Consider the following 22,215-nt stretch of genomic DNA (forward strand, 5'->3'; position numbering starts at 1 on the left):
TAAAATAAATGGCAGTGCGTGCAGACATCCTTTAGCAATATTTAATTATTTTTCATAGGTGACCTTACTAAGCAGCTACCAACTATGGTAGTAGGGGAACATAAGGACAAAGTGATTCAGTGCAGATGGCACACACAGGATCTTTCCTTCTTATCATCTTCTGCTGACAGAACTGTCAAACTCTGGAGTTATAATGGCTAAAGGCAATCTGTATGGATAAAGCACACACAAGACAACTGGAGTGTCCATAAGAAAAGCAGCATATTGAGCAGGACGATGCATCCCACAGAAACTTGATTGTTATGAGATGTTGGTGTGTTGGTGTGGATTATTATTTTTCAGTGCTTTCCATGTGATCTCATGCTGCTACGACCTACTATAGTCTTGATGCTGAAGTTTGTTACAAGAGCTCTTGCAAAGTCAATGTGCACTCCAAAAGTTAAATTTAATTATGTGTTTACACTGTGTTATTTGCATTCCCTGGTCTTTGTCTCAGTGACAATATTTTTTAAAAATCCAGACTGAATTACAGTTCAAGGAAATCACATGCAGTATCATAGCATCCACACAAATAAGTCTTGTTACGCCATGCTGTACGTTGTTTACATCTATCTTAATTAATGGTCCAAAACCTTACCCATCAAAGTTTTGTTTAATACGTATAATTATGAACTCTAAAGATGGCTAAAGAGGGGCTGACTCGATCATAGTAACTATCTAGAGATTGAGATATATGAAATGATTCTCAGTTTGAGGCTATACTTTGTTAGATTATGTTCAACACTCAAGCTTTTGGTAGAAAAAACATTGGTGTGAAGTGACGTTAGCGTTACTGGATGCGAATGCAACAAAATACCTCTGTGTAATGTAGGAAAGGAAGCACACTATTAGGTGTGGTTGGTACAATTATTTTGATATCAGTGGCTATAATCCTACAGAGGCACGTATGTGAAAGTATTGTGTATGCAGTTAGGAATTTTTCTGAAGTTGCTATAATTACTAATTGCATTGTTGAAAAAAAATAATATATTAAATTGCCCATTCCTCACCATTGCAAAACAGTATAATAAAATGTTTCAAAATATTCTCTGGTTACACACAGTTTTCTCCTGTGTATATATAGAATACCATACGAATTTTAAAGGCAATAGCATGGCTTGAAATGCTATGTCTGCATGATAATCTAAAACTAAATTATTTCCCAGTTCAGAAGTTTATTTGGAACTTTTAATTTCTTGCACTGACTATATAATATAGTTGCAATTTTATTTCTATATTTAGAGTATTATGTTCATGTATTGTTTTATATTTTCATATTGTACATTTATATTGCTTTTAAATTAAATTTTTAAATATTTGGATTATTTATTTGAAGTAAAATTTAAGGCTTGGTTCTAATTAATATATGCTGTGCACTCTAGCAAGATCTTTTTGAACTGTCATTAAAAAAAAGTTGAGGTTACTATAGAAGTGTATATGTACTTAAATTCAATAAAGATTTTGACACCTGAAAGTGAAGCTGTATTTTTTTTTCTTCCTTCATATGGAAACAACTACCATGTATACGTGCATATAGGGAAGTATAGGAATAAGCCGACACTCACATTTTTACCAAAATATCATGAAAAATGCATTACCTACAGTAGGGTGAACCACATTTTTCATGCTGGTTTGAATAAAAATTCAAAGGCTGCTTATCCATAGATGGGCTTATCTGTGCATATATAATGGAAATATCTGTACTTCTAAAAACTTTATCATATGTACGCACAGATTAGCTCATCTGCTGAAAAGCCAAAGTTAATTTTTTTAAGGTGCATTTTAGCACCTAAAATTCTTGGCTTATCCTTGCGTATATATGGAAACCAAAATAGCAGAATAAACCTTTAAAATAAGAGCAGCAATATAAAATCCATCTATATAATAAAGATGGTCATCTATGTATTCATTTAAAAGCCCTCTGAATTCCTTGATTATGGTAAAAACAGCCAAATTAGTATAGTACTTATGTCACGAGGCTTGAAAGCAGGAGACCATGAGTTCTAGTCCTGACTTAGGTAAAAGCCAGCTGAGGGATCTTGGCCAGTCTCTCTCTCATCACCCTAGCAAGCAAGCAGTGGCAAACCACTTCTAAAAGTCCTGCCAAGAAAACTGCAGATTCTCCAGGCAGTTGGCAAGGTCAACTCTAACTCAAAAGCACAAACAAAGTGGAAAAAAAAATCAGTAAGGGAGGAAGGATTCTTGCACCATCCTGTGGACTGATATTCCATAAGGCTAGGAGCAAAACAGAAAAGGCTGTGTCTTTTTTTCCCCAGGGATATTTATTCAGGAAACAGCGGTTTTATACCTGATCAGGGGTTTTATAGTTGATCCTGATCCTCACAATGCATGACCAACTAATGAAATGCTTCAAAGATACTGTGCACTGATTATTTAAGATTAGCTTTCCCACCTCCATTCAGCTTCCCTATTCATGGACAGATTTTCAGACTTTTTCCTCCATGTACCTGAAAAGTACCCTCAGTATCTGACAGGCATCTCCACACCTCAGATTAACTGGGTGAAAATAAAGAGTTACTATAGATCTCACAATATTACATTTTTACACAGTCTTAATTGGATTATATCCCTAAAGTAGATAGACTCAATTCTCTAACGTCCTTGTCAAAATATTTTATTATGAAAAAGCTACAGTTGTATTTTTTGCCTGATAACAAAGGGATTTTTGGCATCATGCAAAAAACAAATATCACACCAATTTAGATAACAAACGCAAAATATCACAGTAACCCTTTTAAAAAACTGATTTTAAAGCTAATTGTACCAAAATGCCTGCTGAATAGAAAGACCTTTTAGCTGGTCCCACAATGCTTAGGAATCACCCCACACGAAACTCCAGAGGAGGATATGATTTAATTGGTATGCCTTATCAAAAGACTTATTTTGATAGTTGTATGCCTAACCAACATAATTCACTTTAAGTAGATCCTTTAAAATAGACCCTAATTCCAGGTACCGTAGATATGGTACACAACAGCATAGGAGAAGAAAACCTTTTAGCACAGTGTTTCTCAACCTTGACAATTTTAAGGCATGTGGACTTCAACTCCCAGAATTCCACAGCCAGCGTTGCTGGCTGTGGAATTCTGGGAATTGAAGTCCACATGCCTTAAAATTGTCAAGGTTGAGAAACACTGTTGTTTGGTCTCCAATCATTTCAGCAATAAAGATTAAGCACTCCCTAGAACCCGGAATGCTAAAAATCTCTTAAATTAAGAGACCTATGCTTGTGGCGAAGGCATAGTACTGTAAATGGAAAAAAAAACACCATTTTTCTCCGCCTGATATTTAGCTTTTCCTAGTGCCATCTTTCCAGTATCAGCGAGGTAGCAACTCCCACTCAGGATCTACCAAAGCGAGGTCGCAAAGCGAGGCATCCTGGCATGCAGACAGCGGTTCCTCTCTCTTGCTCAGTCACAACTTCGGACCCTGAGCAGAAACATCCAGATAACCCGAAATAACGGCCATGTTAGATTTCCCGAAATGCAACGCTGGGCGTCCCCATCAAGCTTCTGCGTTTCAGACGACCCAGCGCGACGGGCCCCAACGCCGCCTCCCTCGCCAGGCAGAAGCGTTTTGGTAAACGGGCGGAGAGCAACAGCGGCGGAAAGAAGGCGGCGAGGAAACTGAGCGGGGTGAGGGCAGTGGGGGGGGGGAGAAGGGGAGACGAGGGGAAAAAAGCAGGGGCCCTCCGCACTCGTGGGGGACGCCGCCCCGAGTGAGGTCGCCGTCCCCACCGCTTCGTCTTTGGCGGGTGCGCGCGCCTCTCTGGGCCTGCGCGCATTCTTCGAAGGAAAACGTTTCCTGCAGGGGCTTTTGTCAGCGCGTTTTCCCGCCCAGTAAAGAGGCTTCAGCTTTTAAAATGAGCCTGGCGGATACACAGCTTGTTAAGCGTGCAGCCAGCTTTCGGGGATTCGTATGGTTTTGTGTGGGGGGGGAACGGGCGCAGGACTTCCATTCAGTGTTTCTCAACCTTGACCATTTTAAGGCATGTGGACTTCAACTCCCAGAATTCCACAGCCAGCAATGCTGGCTGTGGAATTCTGGGAGTTGAAGTCCACATGCCTTAAAATGGTCAAGGTTGAGAAACACTGCTTATCTGCAGCCAGGCAAGGCACCTCTCCCCTACAATTTCCTGCCCCGGGGCGGCTTTGCCCTGTCCCCATCAACGGCTTCGCTTCATCGTAATAAGGAAAAGGGCAAAGCGTACATTTATTTGACGCATTCAAAGTTACAATGGCACAGAAAAAAAAAAGTGACTTAGGACCGGTTTTCACACTTAACGACCGTTGCAGCACCCCCTTGGTCATGTGATCAAAATTTGGACGCTTGGCAACTGACTCTTTAGGACGGTTGAGTGTCCTGGAGTCATGTGATTGCTTTTTTGTGGTTTTCTTGCAAGCAAAGTCAATGAGGAAGCCAGATTCACTTAGCGACCACGTTACTAACTTAATAACTGCAGTAATTCACTTAACAGTGGCAAGAAAGGTCTTAAAATGGGACCAAATTCACTTAACTGTTTCGCTTAGCCACATAAATTTTGGGCTCAATTGTGCTACCTGTGTTACTTATTGATTCCAGCAACTGAAAAGGTTTCTTGATACAAAGAGGCATTGTTTGATTTGTACACAAGTTTCCTGACTGGGCAGTAAATATGGTTATCTATTCACTGAGCGGGTGTGTATTCTATCTTTCATTCCGGACCTCAAGGCAGTGCAGGAAGCACTGCTTTCTCCTGTATGCCCCCTCCCCAACAACTTTGTGAGTAGATGTGGCTGAGAGAGTGTGACTGGGAACGTCACCCAGGGACGTTCTTTGACTTAAAATTGGCTGTTTTATACTAATGTAGTAAAATGAACAATTATTAGAATAATGATTTGTCTGCATAACTGCAATAATGATGTGTCTGCATAATTGCTAGAATAATGATGTACCGTATTTATTCGAGTATAACGCGCAAAATTTTCTACCAAAAAAAGAAATCAAAGTTTGGGTGCGCGTTATAAATGAGGGCTGGGGTGGGGTGACGCAGTGGCGGCCGGTCCATTGAGGGCGCAGGCGAATTGTGAGTTCGCACTGTGCCTTTTCTGGGCTTCAGCCGCTCACGCGAGAGCGAAGAAAAAAAAAATGTCCCCTCGTCGTGTACAGGGGGCGGCCCGAACTGGCGAGATGCACTTCCCTTTCCCGTTAGATGGCAACTCAGGGTATCAAGAGAAAACGTTCTGCCTATGACGCGAATTGTGAGTTCGCACTGTGCCTTTTCCGGGCTTCAACCGCTCACGCGAGGGCGAAGAAAAGTTTTATACCGATTTTTAATCGAAAATTAGGGGTGCGCGTTATACACGTGTGCGCGTTATACTCGAATAAATACGGGTAATGCGTAATCACTGGGAAAATTAACTAGGAAAGTTCTGTGTCAGTAATATGTGGCTAACCAAATGCGCATTGCACATGGATACTTTGTATGTAGCAAAACCTTCCATTGTATGCCCGTGAGAAACGAACCAAATGTATTACAGTGTATTACCATGTGTAGCCCCGTTGTTCCTGAAAGGAGGGTAGTGTAAAAACTGAAGTCTAATCCCGCCCTCCTTGTTCAGAATTGCCTATCTCTAATATGCCTCTGAACCTTGCGCAATAAACTTCTCTGCTAAACCCCTCTGGAATTCGTAAGAGTTCTTTCGTTTTCCACAAGAATTTAAGTAGTTCTCATTTATTGTCTGCCTTGTTTAGCAACCATTCAAGTTGCAACAGTGATGAAAAAGAAAGTTTACAACCTTCGCAGGTCTGTAAAGCGAAGGAAGGTATAAGTAAAATCAAAAGCACAGTCATGGATTCAATTAGTGATTGCTTAACCTAATGACTAAATTGCCAGTCCCAATTGTGGTCATTAAATGAAAGTAACTACGCACATGGGATTGCATTACTACTTTTTATTCTTATTATCATTTATTAAACTTCTATAACGCCCATCTTGTGGAAGTGACTCTCCATTATTAATTTTCCCTCTTTATCCATCCTAAACTGAGGCTCTTCAAAAAGAATAGAGCTTCTATTATTTTATTTATTATTATCCCACCTTTATTATTTTTATAAACGACTTAAGGCGGTGAAGGTATCTAATACCCCTCTCTGCTTCTATTGTTCTTTAAAGATCTGGAAGTCCAACAAGATGGGCTGTGCTTCCCAAGAATGTTTATTTGAGCTCCCCTTTTTAAAGCAGCAAGATATTTATATCAAATAACCATCTTGCTACTGTCCCCACAACAACTCTGAGGTGAGATGGGCTAAGAGAGAGTGACTGGCCCAAGCTCATCCAGCTGGCTTTCACGGCTAAAGCGGGAGTTGAACTCACCGTCTGCCATTTTCTAGCCTGGTGCCTATGGTATCCTGTGAATAAGGGCAGGACATGCTGGGGGTGATGAGAAATATACTATACTCCAGGCTACCTAGAAGGTAGCAAATTGGGCAAAACTTTCACTTGGAATATTAATTTACAATCTTGTTTTACAATTTTGGGATATCTGCTACATAGAACTGAACCATTTATTCATAGCATCTATCTATATATTGATTTCTTCATCTTTTCTTGGTTTTGTTCTTGAATTTTCCTTTGTAGAGCAAAAGTTATAAACAACAATTTTTTATCCTTGTGAACCTCTTTCAAATTTCCCCCTTTTTCAAGCTTGTATAGTCACCGTACACATAGGTAACAATTCTATTTTCTTATTTTGTAGTCTTAGCTCAAATAGGGTTTTTAATCATTTTTTGGAAGTGATATGTTTTATCTTTTTTCAACTTCTACTGAATAGACAAGCTCATGTATACAATTTAACAAAGAAGAAAACACGTCAGTGTTATTATTTCATCACACAGAAAAATTTTAAGAGCTGGAACTTAGGTTCTAAAGTCCTCTACAATGTCTATTTTGAGAAGTTTATATTCTAAGATTAATTAACATAACAGATAGTGAAACAATAAACACAAACTTTACTTGTCTTTCCATTTACATAATTTAAATAAAGGATGTATTCTACCCTAAGTTCTTTAAGTGAATTCTGGATACTAATTCATTGTGAAAATGACTGTTTAATCGTTTCTCTTTCAATAGAGAAGTCAAATATGGGGTTATGTGTGTTCGTTGATATTTATTCAACAGCATTGTGGAACTGAGTAGGGGTGAATTCTTCCCTGTTCAGCCTCCCATATTTGCCAAAAGGATGTAAACCAAGTTAGTTTATGTAAATAAGTACACAAATAAATACTCCTCTTTTGAGCAGAGGTTGGGTCATGCATTGCTGGGAGACAGCTTGTTGTAGCCAGATAATTCAATAACTTGGAAAATATTGAGCACTAGATGGTTGACTTTGCCTTCTGCATTTTGCTAAAATCATCCAATGTGCTTCCTGACAGAGGATGCTACTTTATTTGCTCCTGTATCCAGTCCTGCTGATAGGAAGGAGTGAAGCTCAGAATGATGATTGGATTGATCCAACAGACATGTTGAATTATGATGCAGCATCAGGAACAATGCGAAAGCCTGACAAGGTAAGTGTAGAGATATTGGAGTCGCTTTGGACAGTAATATAAATAAATAAATATTCTTTCTTTATGATGCAAATTCAAGGTCATCTCTAGGGTTTAGGTTAGGAGCTGTTTACCTTACCTTAAGTTACATATCAGGAATACCTCCTTTTTTGGAAGCACAGTCATCAAATTCAGGAACTTAGAATTGAGCTTTAAAGCTTGGAAAACAGTTTTAAGAATCCTAAGGATCCACAAAAGAGAGGGTTTGAAGAAACTAGGGTCGATATTCAGGCCTTCCATTTCTGCTTTTTAAAAAATTAACTCCAGTGCCATCAATCATGTGTACATTAATGCCCTCACTCGAGAATCTATGTGGACAGAAACATTTTTGTACGTATTATCATTCTGAGCAGCCTTTCTGCATTTTAGTCACACCCCATTCAAATGTATAGAGTTTTCACTAACTATCAGGAGAAAAAACATTGCAAAGTTCCTGACTGACTATGGAGAATTTTTTGATGAACATCAGTGAACTGTGGAGGATGGTCAACACCATAATCAGAGAGGAGAGACCTGAATATGATAATTGACATTGTTGACCAATTTGCTGTTCAACTGAAGCTAGTATATACTGTTGTCAATCTCTACTTCTGGTGTGTGTGTGTGTGTGTGTGTGTGTGTATGTATATTTTTTGTAGAAATAAGCAGAATGAAGCAGCTTCATGTTCAATAGTAGAAATATTAACAAATGATTAAAATTGCAGCATGTGAATCCAGATGATTTTGAAAAAAAGAGAGTACCACCAACGAAAGTGGCTGAAGAAAATCTAATGGAAATTTCCAGGTGCCAAACAAAACTAGATTCTGTAACTCATAAGGTTAGTTTGCATGCATGCAAGTTGACTATGTATGTTTTTAATAACATATTGCTTCATCGTAGCTTGAATAAATTCTGACCTTGTTAAAATATCACTTTGACATTATTATTAGATCATCTCCCATATTTGTAAAAAAGCTGCTGTTAAATGTTCATGGATATTTTCAGCTAGACTCCTACTTAAATCAGCTGAAATTTTTCAATATATACTTTTGTTAGGCATTTCGAAGTAACACAACAAAGAAAAAGAACAAAGAAAAGGGATGAAATAAAAGCTTAAAAATTGCCGTTAAATCTAAAGAAGCATAAATATCAAGAACCATAGTCAGCACAATATAAACTACAGAATTATAAGTGAAAATAAATCCTATCTATATCTTTTTTACTGGTCATATTGATGTATTTTCTTTGTTTTGTTTTCCTTGTTTGTTTTATTTTCCTTGTTTGTTTTATTATTCTATTTTACTTTTTCTTTGTTTAAACTTTCTTTTCATTTCTTTGTTTTTTTATAGTTGTGAACCACCTAGAGTAGCCCCATGGAGAGATAGGTGGCAAATAATTTAATAATAATATTCAGCGTACTAGGAGTTTTTCTAGACTAGACAACAATTGTCTGGATGGTATAAGGCAGTGGTGGCGAACCTATGGCACGCGTGCCAGAGGAGGCACTCGGAGCCCTCTCTGTGGGCACACGTGCCATTGCCCCAGCCTCGATTCCCCCTACGGCCCCCTCCTCACCAGCAGCCGCCCTGGAGGAGAGTTGCTCCCCACACGGAGCAGCACAGCCAAGGACATGGCAGCCGGGCAGCATAGACAAGACTCTGCCCTCAGGCCCCATCACGCACAGTTGATGCTGCGGGGCATGGGCAGAGAGCGTGGCCACCATGGTGCTGCTGGGCTACCTGGGCGATCTGCGGCGGGTCCTGGAGGCGGTGAGTGGCCCTGCGGGCAGGCGGGGTGGGGGCGGAGCGGGGCAGGGGTTGGAGCGGGGCCGGGGCCAGTTTTTTGGGCACTCGGTCTCTAAAAGGTTCGCTATCACTGGTATAAGGACTCCTGCCTTGAGGATGGGGTTTGACTAGATGACCTCTAAGGTCCCTTCCAACCCTGTGAATCTTTTTTCTATATTATTACTAAAAATCATCTCTAATTTTGAAATTCTAGAAAATTGAAATATAGATTTTATGTATAATGAAACCTAAATTTTGGATGTGATACAAATCTGTGTATTAAATTGTAATCTAGAAATAATTTTCAGTTTGAATTAAATTCGGTGTTACATTTACTTTTAAGATATGAAATTACTCTGATATTAAAGCATACTCCCATAACTTGGTTAGTTGTTCTTCCATAGACAGGATCAAACATCCTTTCTAAGGAAAGGCATATACTATCCTTGCAGCAATTCCCACATATACAGCTAATTCAATATACTTTGAAGGAATGTGTGCTTTATATGGTTATACTATACGAATTAGTAAAATGTAATTAAAATATCTCATATTTAAATTCCAATTTTAAGATTTGTTTCATTCTGGTTTGAATTATTTTCCAAAACTTTTGAGTTTACAGCGTTACTCCCAGATGTGAAAGAATGATCAGATCTGCTTGTTATATTTCCATCAATTTATACCGGAGATAATTTTGGAGGATTCTATTTTTTCAGCTTGATGAATATGAAAAAAAATGTAAAGCAAGGTTACATGAAAGCAGCAGCATTCATGTTTTTAGAAGATACTTGAATAAGATTTTAAATGAACTTGGAAGACTTGGACTAGTGAGTACCTAAGAATCAGTTAAGAATTTTGAGCATTTTTATGGTTATGTGTGTTCTCTCATAGCTAAAGTACAGGAGTTTGCATAACTAACTGCCCACTTTTAAAAATAAAATGGGTCTATCTAACAAATGACATATAGTAGTCAAGACACAATCTACAAAAGTACTTGAAAGGAGTTGCTTGAAGAGGCCTTGGTTTGTTTGATTTACATGTGTAGCAATTTGAGATAAAATCGATCTTTTCTTAATGTAATATAGTCTTGGACTTGGGGCTTTCTTAACTATGTATGAAAATCAGCATGATCAATTACTTCGGATGATGCTGATGTCCTTAAGTGGTTGCAGAAAACCTTTTTGGGTGATGGACATTTTTGGAATCCTCTGATCATCTTAGGAGTTAAACTCACAAACTACTTGCCAAGCAAAGGTGCATATATTTACAGGTTGATGCTAGAGTGGGCTCAGTGAGTTATGAAAATATTTGAAGGTGAACTCAAGTTTGTAACCTCACTGAAGAGAATTATCTGAATGGCTGAGTTGAATTTACTCCCCATGTTTATTATCTAACTTGCCCATAATGCCTGGGTGTGGCCCAAAACTATTCCTGTAAACATAAATGATCCTAAAGCTGGCATTTTGCTTGTTTTTATGGTAGTTTCACATTTTAACTTTTTGCTTTAATAATACAATAATACTTTAAAAGTTTTAAATGCCTTCAGGGTACAGTTGGCTGGTACCTGCTACAACAACATCCAAACTCTATTGTGATTGGGATAGAAGTTTAGCATCTTTAATGTTCAGAGCATTTTATAACAAAATGCGCATTTTCTTATATCTTCATTCTGGAGGGTAGTTTTTGATGACTATTCTTGACCTTTTGAAAGGCCACCGAATCAGGATTTACCATATGACTGACCAGCTGTGAACCCTTTGCATGTATTTATTCTGCAAAAGTATTTGGGCTGCTCTGATTATTTTGTGTGTGCTTTATTTTAGCCCGATGATAATACCAGGGAAGTGCATTATGATGCTGAGATCATCCTCACCAGCCAATCAGTTAATGAAATTAACAAGTTCCTTAAGGAAGAAGGCTGGAAATCTGCTTCTCTAGACGAAGCCGTTAACAGTATTCTGATTAATTATAGACCTCATGATTATGAAGCATGGAAATGGAAGTTTGAGGACACATTTGGGGTTGATCCATATAATGTCTTCATGGTAAGGGAAGCTTTCTGAAATATCAGGCCTTACGAATCGTAAATCTCATAGCCTGAGAAACAAAAGGGCTGTATTCTTATTTCTAATGCTAAATTAGTTTTAATGATAGGAGTGCAGTAGCTCCTGTGGTTATGATGCTGATGATTGGCAGGTTCACATTCAAGTCCTGGTTGCTGCTGCAGGATGGGTTGAGCTCCCATCCCTCGCTCCAGCTCACCTAGCAGTTCAAAAGCGGACAAATGGAAGTAGATAGATGGATACCACTTCAGTGGGAAAATTAACAGGGACCTGAAAGGAGCCCCCAATTGAGCCCCCAAAGGGCAGTGGGGATGTCACTGGCTAATCATTTCAACCCGGAAACGTTTCAGCGCTCCCAACACGACTGTAGTAGTAGTTTTAAATCAGTGGCTCTCAACCTGTGGGTCGGGACCCCATTTGGGGTCGATCGACCATTTCACGGGGGTCGCCAAGCAAGGCTGTCCGCCATTTTTTCCCCGCCATTTTTTTTGTCCGCCATTTTTTCCCCCTTTTTTGGCGGGTGCCTTACCTCCCTTGGGCTGGGCCAGCTGGTGGTCGGCCTGCTCCGTCTCTGCCGCTTGCCAGCTACGCCTCGGCCGGCGCAGGGGGCGGAACCACACATGCGTGGCGCTCCCGGGCAGGGAAAGTCCTCGACTTACGACCGGTTGGGTAGTCCTCGACTTATGACCGGTTTAGTCCTCGACGTACGACCGGTTTAGTCCTCGACTTACGACCGGTTGGGGTCGCGGCATTAAAAAGGTTGAGAACCACTGTTTTAAATGAACAAGCTACAATAGAAATGCACAACATGCTAAACATAAATCAACAAACCACACACCGATAATATGAGAACAAGCTAATTTTATGTGATTTTTCTCACTCATGATGAAGCACCCCAAGTTTTTGGTTCATTTGTTCAAAAAAGAACAAAAAAGGAAGAACAGCATGAGCTAGATAAACTTCTTGTCATAAGTAGTTTCCCACTGGGAGTTCAATAGAGTTTTTGATTATTACACTATTTGAGAGTGCAAAAACAAAGTGAGATGAAGCATCCCCCAGTTCATGATGCATTATCACACGTTACAAAAGATGAAGATATTTAAATTCAGTTTAATCACAAGGTAGAAATGTGTCTGTTGAAATTAATACATTCTCATCAACTACATTCCTGTATTCTTTGTTATTTTTCTACAAAAGGTCCTTTTGTGTTTAGCAAGCATCTCAGTCATTATTGCAACAGAATTATGGACACGTGTTAGTTGGTTGGCTCAGATTAAGCGTCTTATGATAATCAGTTTTCTCATCAGTTTTGGATGGAACTGGATGTACCTCTATAAGGTAAACAACCTTATTTATTTCGAAGAAGTAGGGAGGATGATAGATATATTTGGCCTCAAAGAAAACTTAAATATTACGGTACTCACCATTTAATTGTACAGTCAACAACACATGTAGGTATCAATTAGTGCTAATAATGAATCCCACATAGTGGTCGCATTAGTCAAACTTCCACTATTCAAACTGATATTTCTATGGAAACACAGAGCAATTGTCCAGCTTGACTGAAATATGCAATGAACGTTTTAAAATATAAATGTTAATGTATGTTAATGAATTATAACAGTAAAAGATTAAAAGAGTACACTTACAACTTACATTTATTTTTAACAAAGTTACAGAATAGTTATTCAGAAATTTTGGTTTTTATTTTGCGTTTCATATCATTCCTAGCGATGAGCTTACACTGACAAAAACATCTTTGTCATGTAATGAAGGAAGTTGTAGAAAAATTGTTACCTAGACCATCCCTGTTCTTTTTACATGATGTTAGTGTTTTTTATCATTTTCTAATGGATTATAACTTATCATGAGCTCTCTTAAATAAATATTTAGATAAATATTTAAGATAAATAAGATAAATCAGAGGACAGGCAGGAGGGGGAATCCATATACAAAATGTACTTACTATCCGATGTATTTTGCTATAGTTCTTTCAAATGAATCTTTTCTTTGTTGAACTTTTCTTAAACAAGATCTTCCTTTTCCCCATTTTGCACACAAGGGTTTATATGATTAGTATATAAAACTCCTATTCTTGCATTAACTGAATTTTGGCTTACTTTAAATATGACCTGATATCAAATTATAATTCTCACTAAATAAAAAAAACAACAGTGTTTGAACTCACATTAATTATAACCTATTTGTGTTCCGAATAATCTACATGTTTCAAACTGAGGTACTTACTTTGCCACATACAGTTGGTTTTTTATTCAGTAGGCAGTGACAGACAGTAGGCTGTATAAGGAGGGCTGCTTCAAGATTTGACTGAACTGTGCTTGTAGAATTTAGATTGTTTGGATACCATGAAGTATATCTCTCTACCCCCAAAATGGTAACTAAAAGCATGATAATTTTCACTTTTGTTTTTAGTAAACTGAAGAGGCACTTCAAATCCTAATAGATTATGAAGCTGCTTTGTTTCAACAAAACTTAAATGGTTATAGCATTGGCAGCTTGCTAATTCCCCAATGTGTTTTCTTTAGAAATGGGTTTTGTTCATAAATGGTTTAATAAAAAGCTTCTGTTCCAAAATACATTAATTTAGCAGCACATATATGATAATTTTGCTCTGCGAAGTAAGCTCGCTACGTGACGTTTGTCCAATCAGTGTCAACCCAATCAATCTCATAGGTTCTGGTTTGAGAATTGGAGGAGGGAGTATTATCTGCTTCGCCTTGAATACCTGAAAGAAAGATAAGGGATATAAACCTAATTTTTTAAAAAATAAATGAAATAAATTCTTAGTAACTAGTGACCTAGCTAAATGGATACTGCTACGGAGCCCATCTAAGGACTGTAACGGTGGATTGAGCATCTCATCCGCTGGTGCCATGAATAGTTTTTGCTGATGGGGGAAAAGGATACAGAATACATAAGATATAATCTTTCTTAACCATTTTTTTCTTGCTTATCTTATCTTCACACTAGTTAGTCTTAAAAGGTTAGAGGCTTTAGGATCCTCCTCCTCTATTTCTTGCATATGACATTTCTGAAGAAAGCTGTTCTCATCCTAGGAGGGAGTGAGGAAAGACCTAGTTTTGCCCCTACCCATTCCTACATTCTCTCCAAGCATTGCAGAAATAGAACCTCCAAGGACTACAATATCCACGCTCTCTCATTTAGTCTCAACAGTGATGAGTCTACGTTGGAGCCATTTGCTTTTAAGAAACATTTTAAAAGAAAGACTAAAAAGAAATAAATTCAGTGATTTTATTCAAGAATTGTTGAATCCTTTAAATATTTTTTTTTGGGGGGTGGGGTTGTAGAAAGCCTTCGCTCAGCACCAATCAGAAGTGGCCAAAATGGGAAATGTTGAAAAAATCTGCGTGGAGAAGCTTCAATGGACAGACAGCCTTTGGGGTAAGTAGCTTGTCACCTCTCTTCTGCTACTGCAGACATGTCAAACACAAGGCCCGGGGGCCGGATGCGACCCGCGAAGTGGTTTCATGTGGCCCGCGAAGCCATCCTGGAAACAGTGAGGGAACGGCCCCCACTGCCTTGGCCCTAGCCCAGGCCGGCCGGGAGCCAATGTACAATTTTGTGGTGGCCATCTATGCTGAAACGCATTCAGTCTTAACCCCACAAGGCCGTCCAGAAACAGCGAGGAACCAGCCCCTGCTGCGTTGGTCCCGCCCCCTGGGTGCATGCTGGGGAGGTGTCACCCTTTGTGAGGAATGAAGAAATGCACCATGCCTTGGTGCTTGCCTCGGTCCCACCCCCTTCTGCCAGAGACCCTCAGATCTGTCCCACTCCTGCCCAGGCCCCGACAGGCACCCTTGACGTGAACGATGTAGAGCTGGCCATGCCCACCCAGTAGTCCACACCCACTCCATCCACGCCCACCCAGTAGGCTGCACCCACCCTGGCCACACCCACCCAGCCCCCCAAGGGCAACCGCAATGCTGATGCGGCCCTCAATAAAATTGAGTTTGATACCCCTGTACTACTGCAACTTTTTCGTGCCCAACCTCTTTTTGAAAATACACGTGTTTTTATCACTAGGCTGCTTTTTCTTCCACAGAAATTCAAACCAAGTGTATGAGAAGGAAAAAATCAGAACAATAATACCATAAATAAGAAATAAGACAACAAAATGAACAAAAAGCCTCGGTTGAAAGAATTGCCAATTTTAAAAAAACGATTTAATTTAAGGAAAGCCTTGGACGCTGGAATGTCTAATAGCTTGGGGAAGGGGAATATTTTTGGGCAGATAATCTTCTGAGATGCTTTTTAACACCCTGATAGAAAATTTAGCTAACTAGTTATACAGATTTGAAATGAATTTACATATCTCTAGGCAGATCTGATTAATACTTGGATTTCTTCAAACCTTGAAGCCTTTTATTTCCAGTTATGCCTCAGTTGCCAGAGGAAAGGAACCCCTTCTCCCATGGGTCTTTTTTTAGGAGGGTGCCTTTTCTGTTAGCTTGCGAACTGTCAGCCCTGCGAGGTAGTACAGATAAGAAGCACATGAGTCTGTGGGAGGTATTGGTTCTGAGAGTTGAAGTCCATTGATCTTAAATTTGCCAGGGTTGAGAAACACTGCTGTAAATATTGCTAAAGTAATTGCAAATTTTATTTTCAAGCAGTTAATTTCTACTTACTTTTAAAATACAGTTTTAGTTTTTGTTTGACTGAATGATTTCTTGCTTTTTGACTACAGAGTTTTTTAGAAGCTCATTTACATACCAAGATGATCCTTGCCAAAAGTACTATGAAACCCTCTTGGTAAATCCGATTTTGTTCGTTCCTCCAACAAAGGTATTTTTTTTTTTTAGTTCTAGATGTTTTCCCTTTGTGCTACAGGGAAGCTGTCAAAGCATTCTAATGTTTATTGTTGTCTCCTGTTTTAGGCCCTGGCTGTTACATTTACCAATTTTGTAACAGAACCATTGAAGCACATAGGACAAGGAATTGGTGAATTTATTAGAGCTCTCATGAAAGAAATTCCAGTACTTCTACAGATTCCAGTGCTGATCATAATGGCAGGAGCAACTTTGGTAAGTATTTGCTTGAAGGTGATTCATCTGGATTTTGGGCTCTGATGTCCCACAGTACAAGCTGTAAGCTCCGAGACCATTCAATGCTAGGGGGGGGAAAATCCTATTAGCAAGATCAGTTCAATAGTGGAGCTAATTACTAAATTGTGTTTAGTGCCCTTCGTTTGACATGTTTGGTTGAGTTTCCAGGCCCATTCCAAATCTATGATTTAGCACATCTCTTGTGCATATGACCTACAATGGCCCCAATGAATTCAGTTCGAGGAAAATCGATGTAATTTACACTGGAAAGGATACCTGAGGTTGTTAACGCCTCCTCCTCAACTGCTTTTGGTGAATTTCTCATAGTGCCACTTATTAACCAAGAGGTTGGAGGGACAACTCATGTACAGAATTTGAAAGCCATTGTTTTTTGAAGACAATTCACAGTCATGTTCTAGGTAAATTATCCTGGTCTGGGTGTGTGATGGCTCACGTGGACACTGGATTGGAGGTTAGCAAGTCTGTGTTTGATACCCAAGTGCTGCGGCATGGCGGAGCGAGCTCCCGTCATTTGCTCCAGTTCCTTGATTGGGACATAAGCCCCAAGGGCCATTCCCCAGATGATGGGGATGTTACTGGCTAATCCTTTCAACCTGGAAGCGCCTTAAACGGTGCCTCCAACATGAACGGGATGGGATCCTGGACCAAAAACTGATGTTATCAATTAAAATTAATGTAGTGTACCATGATAAAAATGGTTTGGTTGTTGAATCTGCAGGGATTGCTCTAAAGGTAATTTACAATTCTTCCTATGTTCATAATCTAAAAGTTCAGATAAATATAAAAAAGGTTAAGAACTCTTCCTGTAAGACAGAAAGAAATCCCATTTAAATACTCTGGGTGGTAAAGATTGGAAGCAAATATTTGAGAAAATAATATTTAATAAGAAATGTTAAAATATATAGTGTCCTTGTTTGGCTACATGTGGATCATGTCCAACAGAGCCTTTCTGTCAGCAGAAACTTGGTTGCTGGATCAAATTTCCCTTATTCTGCACCTTCAGTTCATGTCACCAATTTCTCTAGAATTTATCCAATTTTTTGGGGAGGGTCCACCAAAAAGATTTTGGTGGCATAGTTGGAGGAGGGTGCCGTAATAGAAAAGACAGGAAAAGTCACTACTGGATAAATAGAAATTATTGCGCATAACAAGGTAAAGAGTTTAGTAAATGTGAAGACTGGAATTGTAACATTTTGTTCGGGACCTTACACAATTCTTTTCTAGATTTTCTGCTATGGAGCAGGGAAATCTGTCACTGCTCTAAGAGGTTTACCATACCAGGAAAGGCCACTGCCTCCCCCTCTTCCCCCAAGGGATAGAAATCAATCCCCACTAATGCTGCAGCCAAAACAGGCAGGTGCCAAGGCAAACGACTTGAGTGGAAAGACAGAGTCCATCCCGGGGGGTCCTTATGACAGAGGAGATGCCTCAAGAAGGAACGGGCAACCCAGATCTGACAGTGACCAAAAAAACAACATAGAGGTTGTGCGAGCCGGCAGTACACTGAATGTACCAGCAGAAGAGCATTCCAAATTGGCAGCCAAGGTAATCAGAAGCATATCGGTTTTAATTCTTAATTAAATTGGTTGTGTTTGTGTTATATTTATCCACTAACCCAGCGATCCCCAATCCCCGTGCCGCAGCCCATTAGCAGGCTGTGGCCTATTCGTAACAGGGCTGTGTGAGCAGCGGGCTGGTACACACGCACATGCAGCTCAATTTGCACAAGTTGAGCTGTGAGTGCATGTGCATGCAGACCAGCTCGCCACTCGCACGGTCCAGTTCCCCTCCCCCCCCCCAGCCAGGCTGCCAAGCCGCAAAGGTTGGCTGCATTAACTTATTGGGCTTAGAGACCACTGTATGTCTCCAGACATTAAAAGACAAAAACCATAAAGCACAGCACGGTTAAAAGGGAAAATCTGCAATGAAATAGTGTAGGAGTTATAATTTGTCCTCTGGCAGTAATATTAACAGTTCAAGGTTTTATAAAACAGCTAAGACAACAAATTAATTTCTGCAGTCCACCTTTTAAGTTATTTTTAATTAAGTGCTCCCACTCACCCCTGTTTATAAGAAGATAATTTTCAGATGTGAGTAAATCTACTTTAAGAGAGTTGTTTTGTGGCTCAGAAGTTTGGTTGAATCAGTCTGGAGTAAATGTCAGTTTCTTGGATCTCACACCTTGGTTGTTGGATGTTTGGGCCAGAAAGTGGAGAAAGGAAAGCAACGAGGAAAGCAAGGTGATGGGTGGGCATGGTGGTTAGAGATGTCATATTTGAATTAAAGGACAGTGGTGCATGGCAGCTGCAGTTTATCTCATCACCCTTCCCCATTTTCCCAGGACTACCTTTTTTCCTTGCTCCAGCACTGATGACTTTGTCTTTTTCCCTACTTCCCTTCTTCCCTACAATACAGATTTTGGTCCCAATATGGATCACCCAAAACTGGCTGTTCCATCCATGGAATACTTTGCACATATGTATAGCGCTATAATTAAGAGGCATTAGCTAGCACTTCTGAAGTGTGTGTATATATAAGTATCATTTCATGATGCTGCAATATATTTTAGTTGACCTGAAAAATATTGATTATATATTAGGAAGCATGTAATCCACCAATACATGTATATTTAGAAGACAGCCCCACTAACTTCAGTGGGATCCACTCCCAGATAGATTGCCTAGGGATACATCCTTACTTACTTATGTTGTAGGAGAAGAACAAAAGAATGCGAGCAAGGTGAATAATTTCTAGAAAATCAGTGTGGAATTTGTTTGGAGGGGAAATATGCTTGTCTAAAATTAACTTACTTTGAAAAATTTTAAGTAGAAGAGTTTCTATATAGTTTATCAAAATATTTAAAAGAAGTGAATAATTGAGATGGAAATATGTATCAACGTGTGTCTTGTTAGAAATTTTGAACCTTATAATTTGTTAGACTGTGTAATCATCTCTTTCAAGTGGCATATAATTGCTATTAGTTTATGTGGTGATGGTTGTTACTAAAGTAACTCACTGATATTAGAATCTCTTACAGAATGAATTGAATCCTAAAGAACAGAATGAGGCTAATGATGTAATGGAGAAAACCAACAGAGATTCAAATCTGGATAAAACAAACCTTGTTGAACCTAGCCAAGTGCAAAAGCCTTCAGAAAGTAATGGAGATGAAACGAAACATAGTAGCAGTGAAGACGGGATTGTGAAGCAAAATGCTCCGGAAACCCCAGAAATTCAGGGGAAAGAGAACAGCTCGTGTGGATTGGAAGAATCCAAAGAGAAGATTATAGAAACCTTGAAGCCATCTGTAAGTTTAAAATGGATTCACTCTTGTGTATCTTTAGAAGAGGAAGCCAATTTGGCCTCTCATAACAAGGAAACGGTAATGAGTAAATGTAGAATTTTTCCTGTGTACCTAGAGCCGATTCCTACAGGGATAGGAAGACATGCACAGAAAAGACAATAATTTTTATTTTTTTTTTAAGTAAGAGGAATTGTTAGATTGTAAGATATAATTTTAAATCCATTTCAAGAATACTTCTTTCCCTGATTTACATAGCTGTTCTCCAGATGTCTTTAATCTTTCACCAGAAGAAACAAGTAATTTTTGGACCTGTTGAAAATGCCATTTCTTTTTTTTTTAAGTGTGTGTATTGTATGTATGTTTTGTGTGTGTTGTGTGTTGTCTTTACTCAAAAAGACAAAATAAATTTAATTTATTAGTTAACTAGTCTAGGTAGAAATGCCATAGCAGCATTTTAAGAATACCACGGATTGATTTCAGGCTCCAGTTGTGGAATTGGGTGATGTAATTCATTTAATAACAAACAATTCTGAGCTTCAGTTTGATAATGAAAGAGTGGGGAGGTAGCTTTTTTGCAATTTATACACGTTGAGCATCTACTCCTAGATAGGAAATATTTTAAGCAGTGTAGAAAGTGGTATTGGGGATTTTGAGAGATGAAGACAAACTGACAGAAAATAGTTTTCTCCCCCTTTCAGCTACTGTCACCGTTGTGCTATAGCACAATCTTACATGATTTAAGTATTTGCTTTAAAAAGACAGTGGGGTCCTCGGTGCTCTCTGCACTTGGTTGTTACCAAACTAGGTATCATCAGTGCACAAATATTACCTAGTTTGGTAGTGAAACATCTGCAAGAAAGCAACCAAGCTCAGTGAGCACCAAGGACCCCTCATTTCAACCCTGAGCTACAAATATTCTCTTCTACCAGTATAGCAAACACTTTTCTCTCTTGTGAAATTAATTATCTGACAATAGCAATTCGTATGAAATTTATGGAAGTTATAGACAGGATGCTGCTTTCATACCATATTATGAAGCATGTGGGAAAGATTTCCAAGACTTCAGGTGTTATTTGTTGATATACAATGACTTTCTGAATTTCTGGAACGAGTAGGTGGTAACTTAAAAAGTTGGGCAGCTACTTAGCCCTTCAGTGAGATTCGCTTCTAAGTAACTCCGTAAAGATTAGAAATTTACATTTTCAATAGAAAAAATACGTTGTATAACACCCAAGTGTATCTAACAAGGACGTCACACGTTTGGAGTATTTAGCTTTCTGTGTCATATTTTTCTGGCTCTGTTTCTACTCCATTGCTCTCTCACTGGATGGAAAAAGTAACTTCTCCACAAAGGACTTTTGGTACACCTTAAGCAGGAAAGAGAAATTGTTGCAGGAGAAAGATCAGATTGGTAGCTATACTAACCCTCTTCTGTGATAAGATTTAAAAATAGAGGGCTAAAAAAATCTGTACAAAGATTTAGTATAGCCTTTCCCCCTCCTTTGGACTGTTGAGGGCAACAGCTTCATATGGATTAATTGAATGCTTGACTCACCAGCACAACAGAGGTTGTGACTTGTGAAGACATTTGGCAGAAGGCTCTTAAATAATTGAAATCTTCTCCTTACAGGAACAGTATCAGAGGAACACTGCTTCCTGACAGACCTCTCTCTACTTTACCAAATAGAAGCCTTTTTTAAAAAAAAGAAATATTTTTAATGAAAAAGAATGCACCATTCTGAAATGAGAAAATTATTCACTTGGTAACCCCATTGCATCTTGATTAATCAGGATATTTTTCTCCTGGCAGCGCCAAGGCATTTTGAAAGCATCTTACAGAATTATGTATTAAGTATATAAAACATGCAAGAATGTGACTTCAGAGTGAAATAAAAGATTTACCATACATGGGACTTTAGTGTAATTTTTACTGTGTTCATAAATAGCCCAAGGAACAGTTCATTTTAGTTACAATCCAAAGGCAATCATAAAAATGAAATTGGACCATAAATTAGCTTAATCAAGCTTAATTAAGTTAGGCTTTGCGAAATAGTTGGGACTTGCTATTAATATTAATTTCATATTAATATTAAAACAGAATCAAAAATGGTTTGCATGTATTCTTGTGAATGTCCTAGTAGTCCACAGAATACAATTTAATGAATGCAAATACTTGAAATCTGGAGCGCTGCCTGGCATTCTACAGAAATGAAGACCAAAGGTTAGCAATACCAAGAGGTAAGGAGCACTTGGAGGCTATAAATGAAGCGCTCAATAAGACTTCCGGGGAAGGGAAGGCAAACGAAAGAAGTCTCTGTGAAAATAGCCGACA

At 38.9% G+C, this 22,215-nt stretch overlaps 2 protein-coding genes across 3 annotated transcripts in view; both read left to right on the top strand.

Moving 5' to 3' along the window:
- Positions 1-1,499, top strand: part of WDR47 (WD repeat domain 47) — a 40,872-nt gene extending 39,373 nt beyond the window's left edge. The window contains exon 16 of the mRNA XM_015823943.1: positions 59-1,499. Within this exon, the coding sequence (XP_015679429.1) occupies positions 59-201 (143 nt within the window). The 3' untranslated portion in view covers positions 202-1,499. The remainder of the gene's footprint in view (positions 1-58) is intronic.
- A 2,059-nt stretch (positions 1,500-3,558) lies between these two features.
- CLCC1 (chloride channel CLIC like 1) lies at positions 3,559-21,787 on the top strand. Of its 2 annotated transcripts, none has more exons than XM_015823954.2 (12): positions 3,559-3,695; positions 7,474-7,608; positions 8,352-8,465; positions 10,128-10,238; positions 11,235-11,456; positions 12,672-12,812; positions 14,804-14,897; positions 16,201-16,298; positions 16,391-16,537; positions 17,804-18,124; positions 19,605-19,886; positions 21,514-21,787. In XM_015823954.2, exons 2-12 carry the CDS (start codon positions 7,477-7,479, stop codon positions 21,541-21,543), a joined length of 1,692 nt encoding a protein of 563 aa, XP_015679440.1. In that variant the 5' UTR covers positions 3,559-3,695; positions 7,474-7,476; the 3' UTR covers positions 21,544-21,787. The 2 variants fall into 2 exon arrangements, with proteins under 2 accessions (XP_015679440.1, XP_015679448.1); XM_015823962.2 differs by having other exon boundaries at positions 3,560-3,695; positions 19,617-19,886.
- The last annotated feature ends 428 nt before the right edge of the window (positions 21,788-22,215 follow it).

The sequence above is a fragment of the Protobothrops mucrosquamatus genome, unplaced genomic scaffold, assembly GCF_001527695.2.
Source record: "Protobothrops mucrosquamatus isolate PMUCROS unplaced genomic scaffold, P.Mucros_1.0 scaffold_182, whole genome shotgun sequence".
Classification (NCBI taxonomy): Eukaryota; Metazoa; Chordata; class Lepidosauria; order Squamata; family Viperidae; genus Protobothrops; species Protobothrops mucrosquamatus.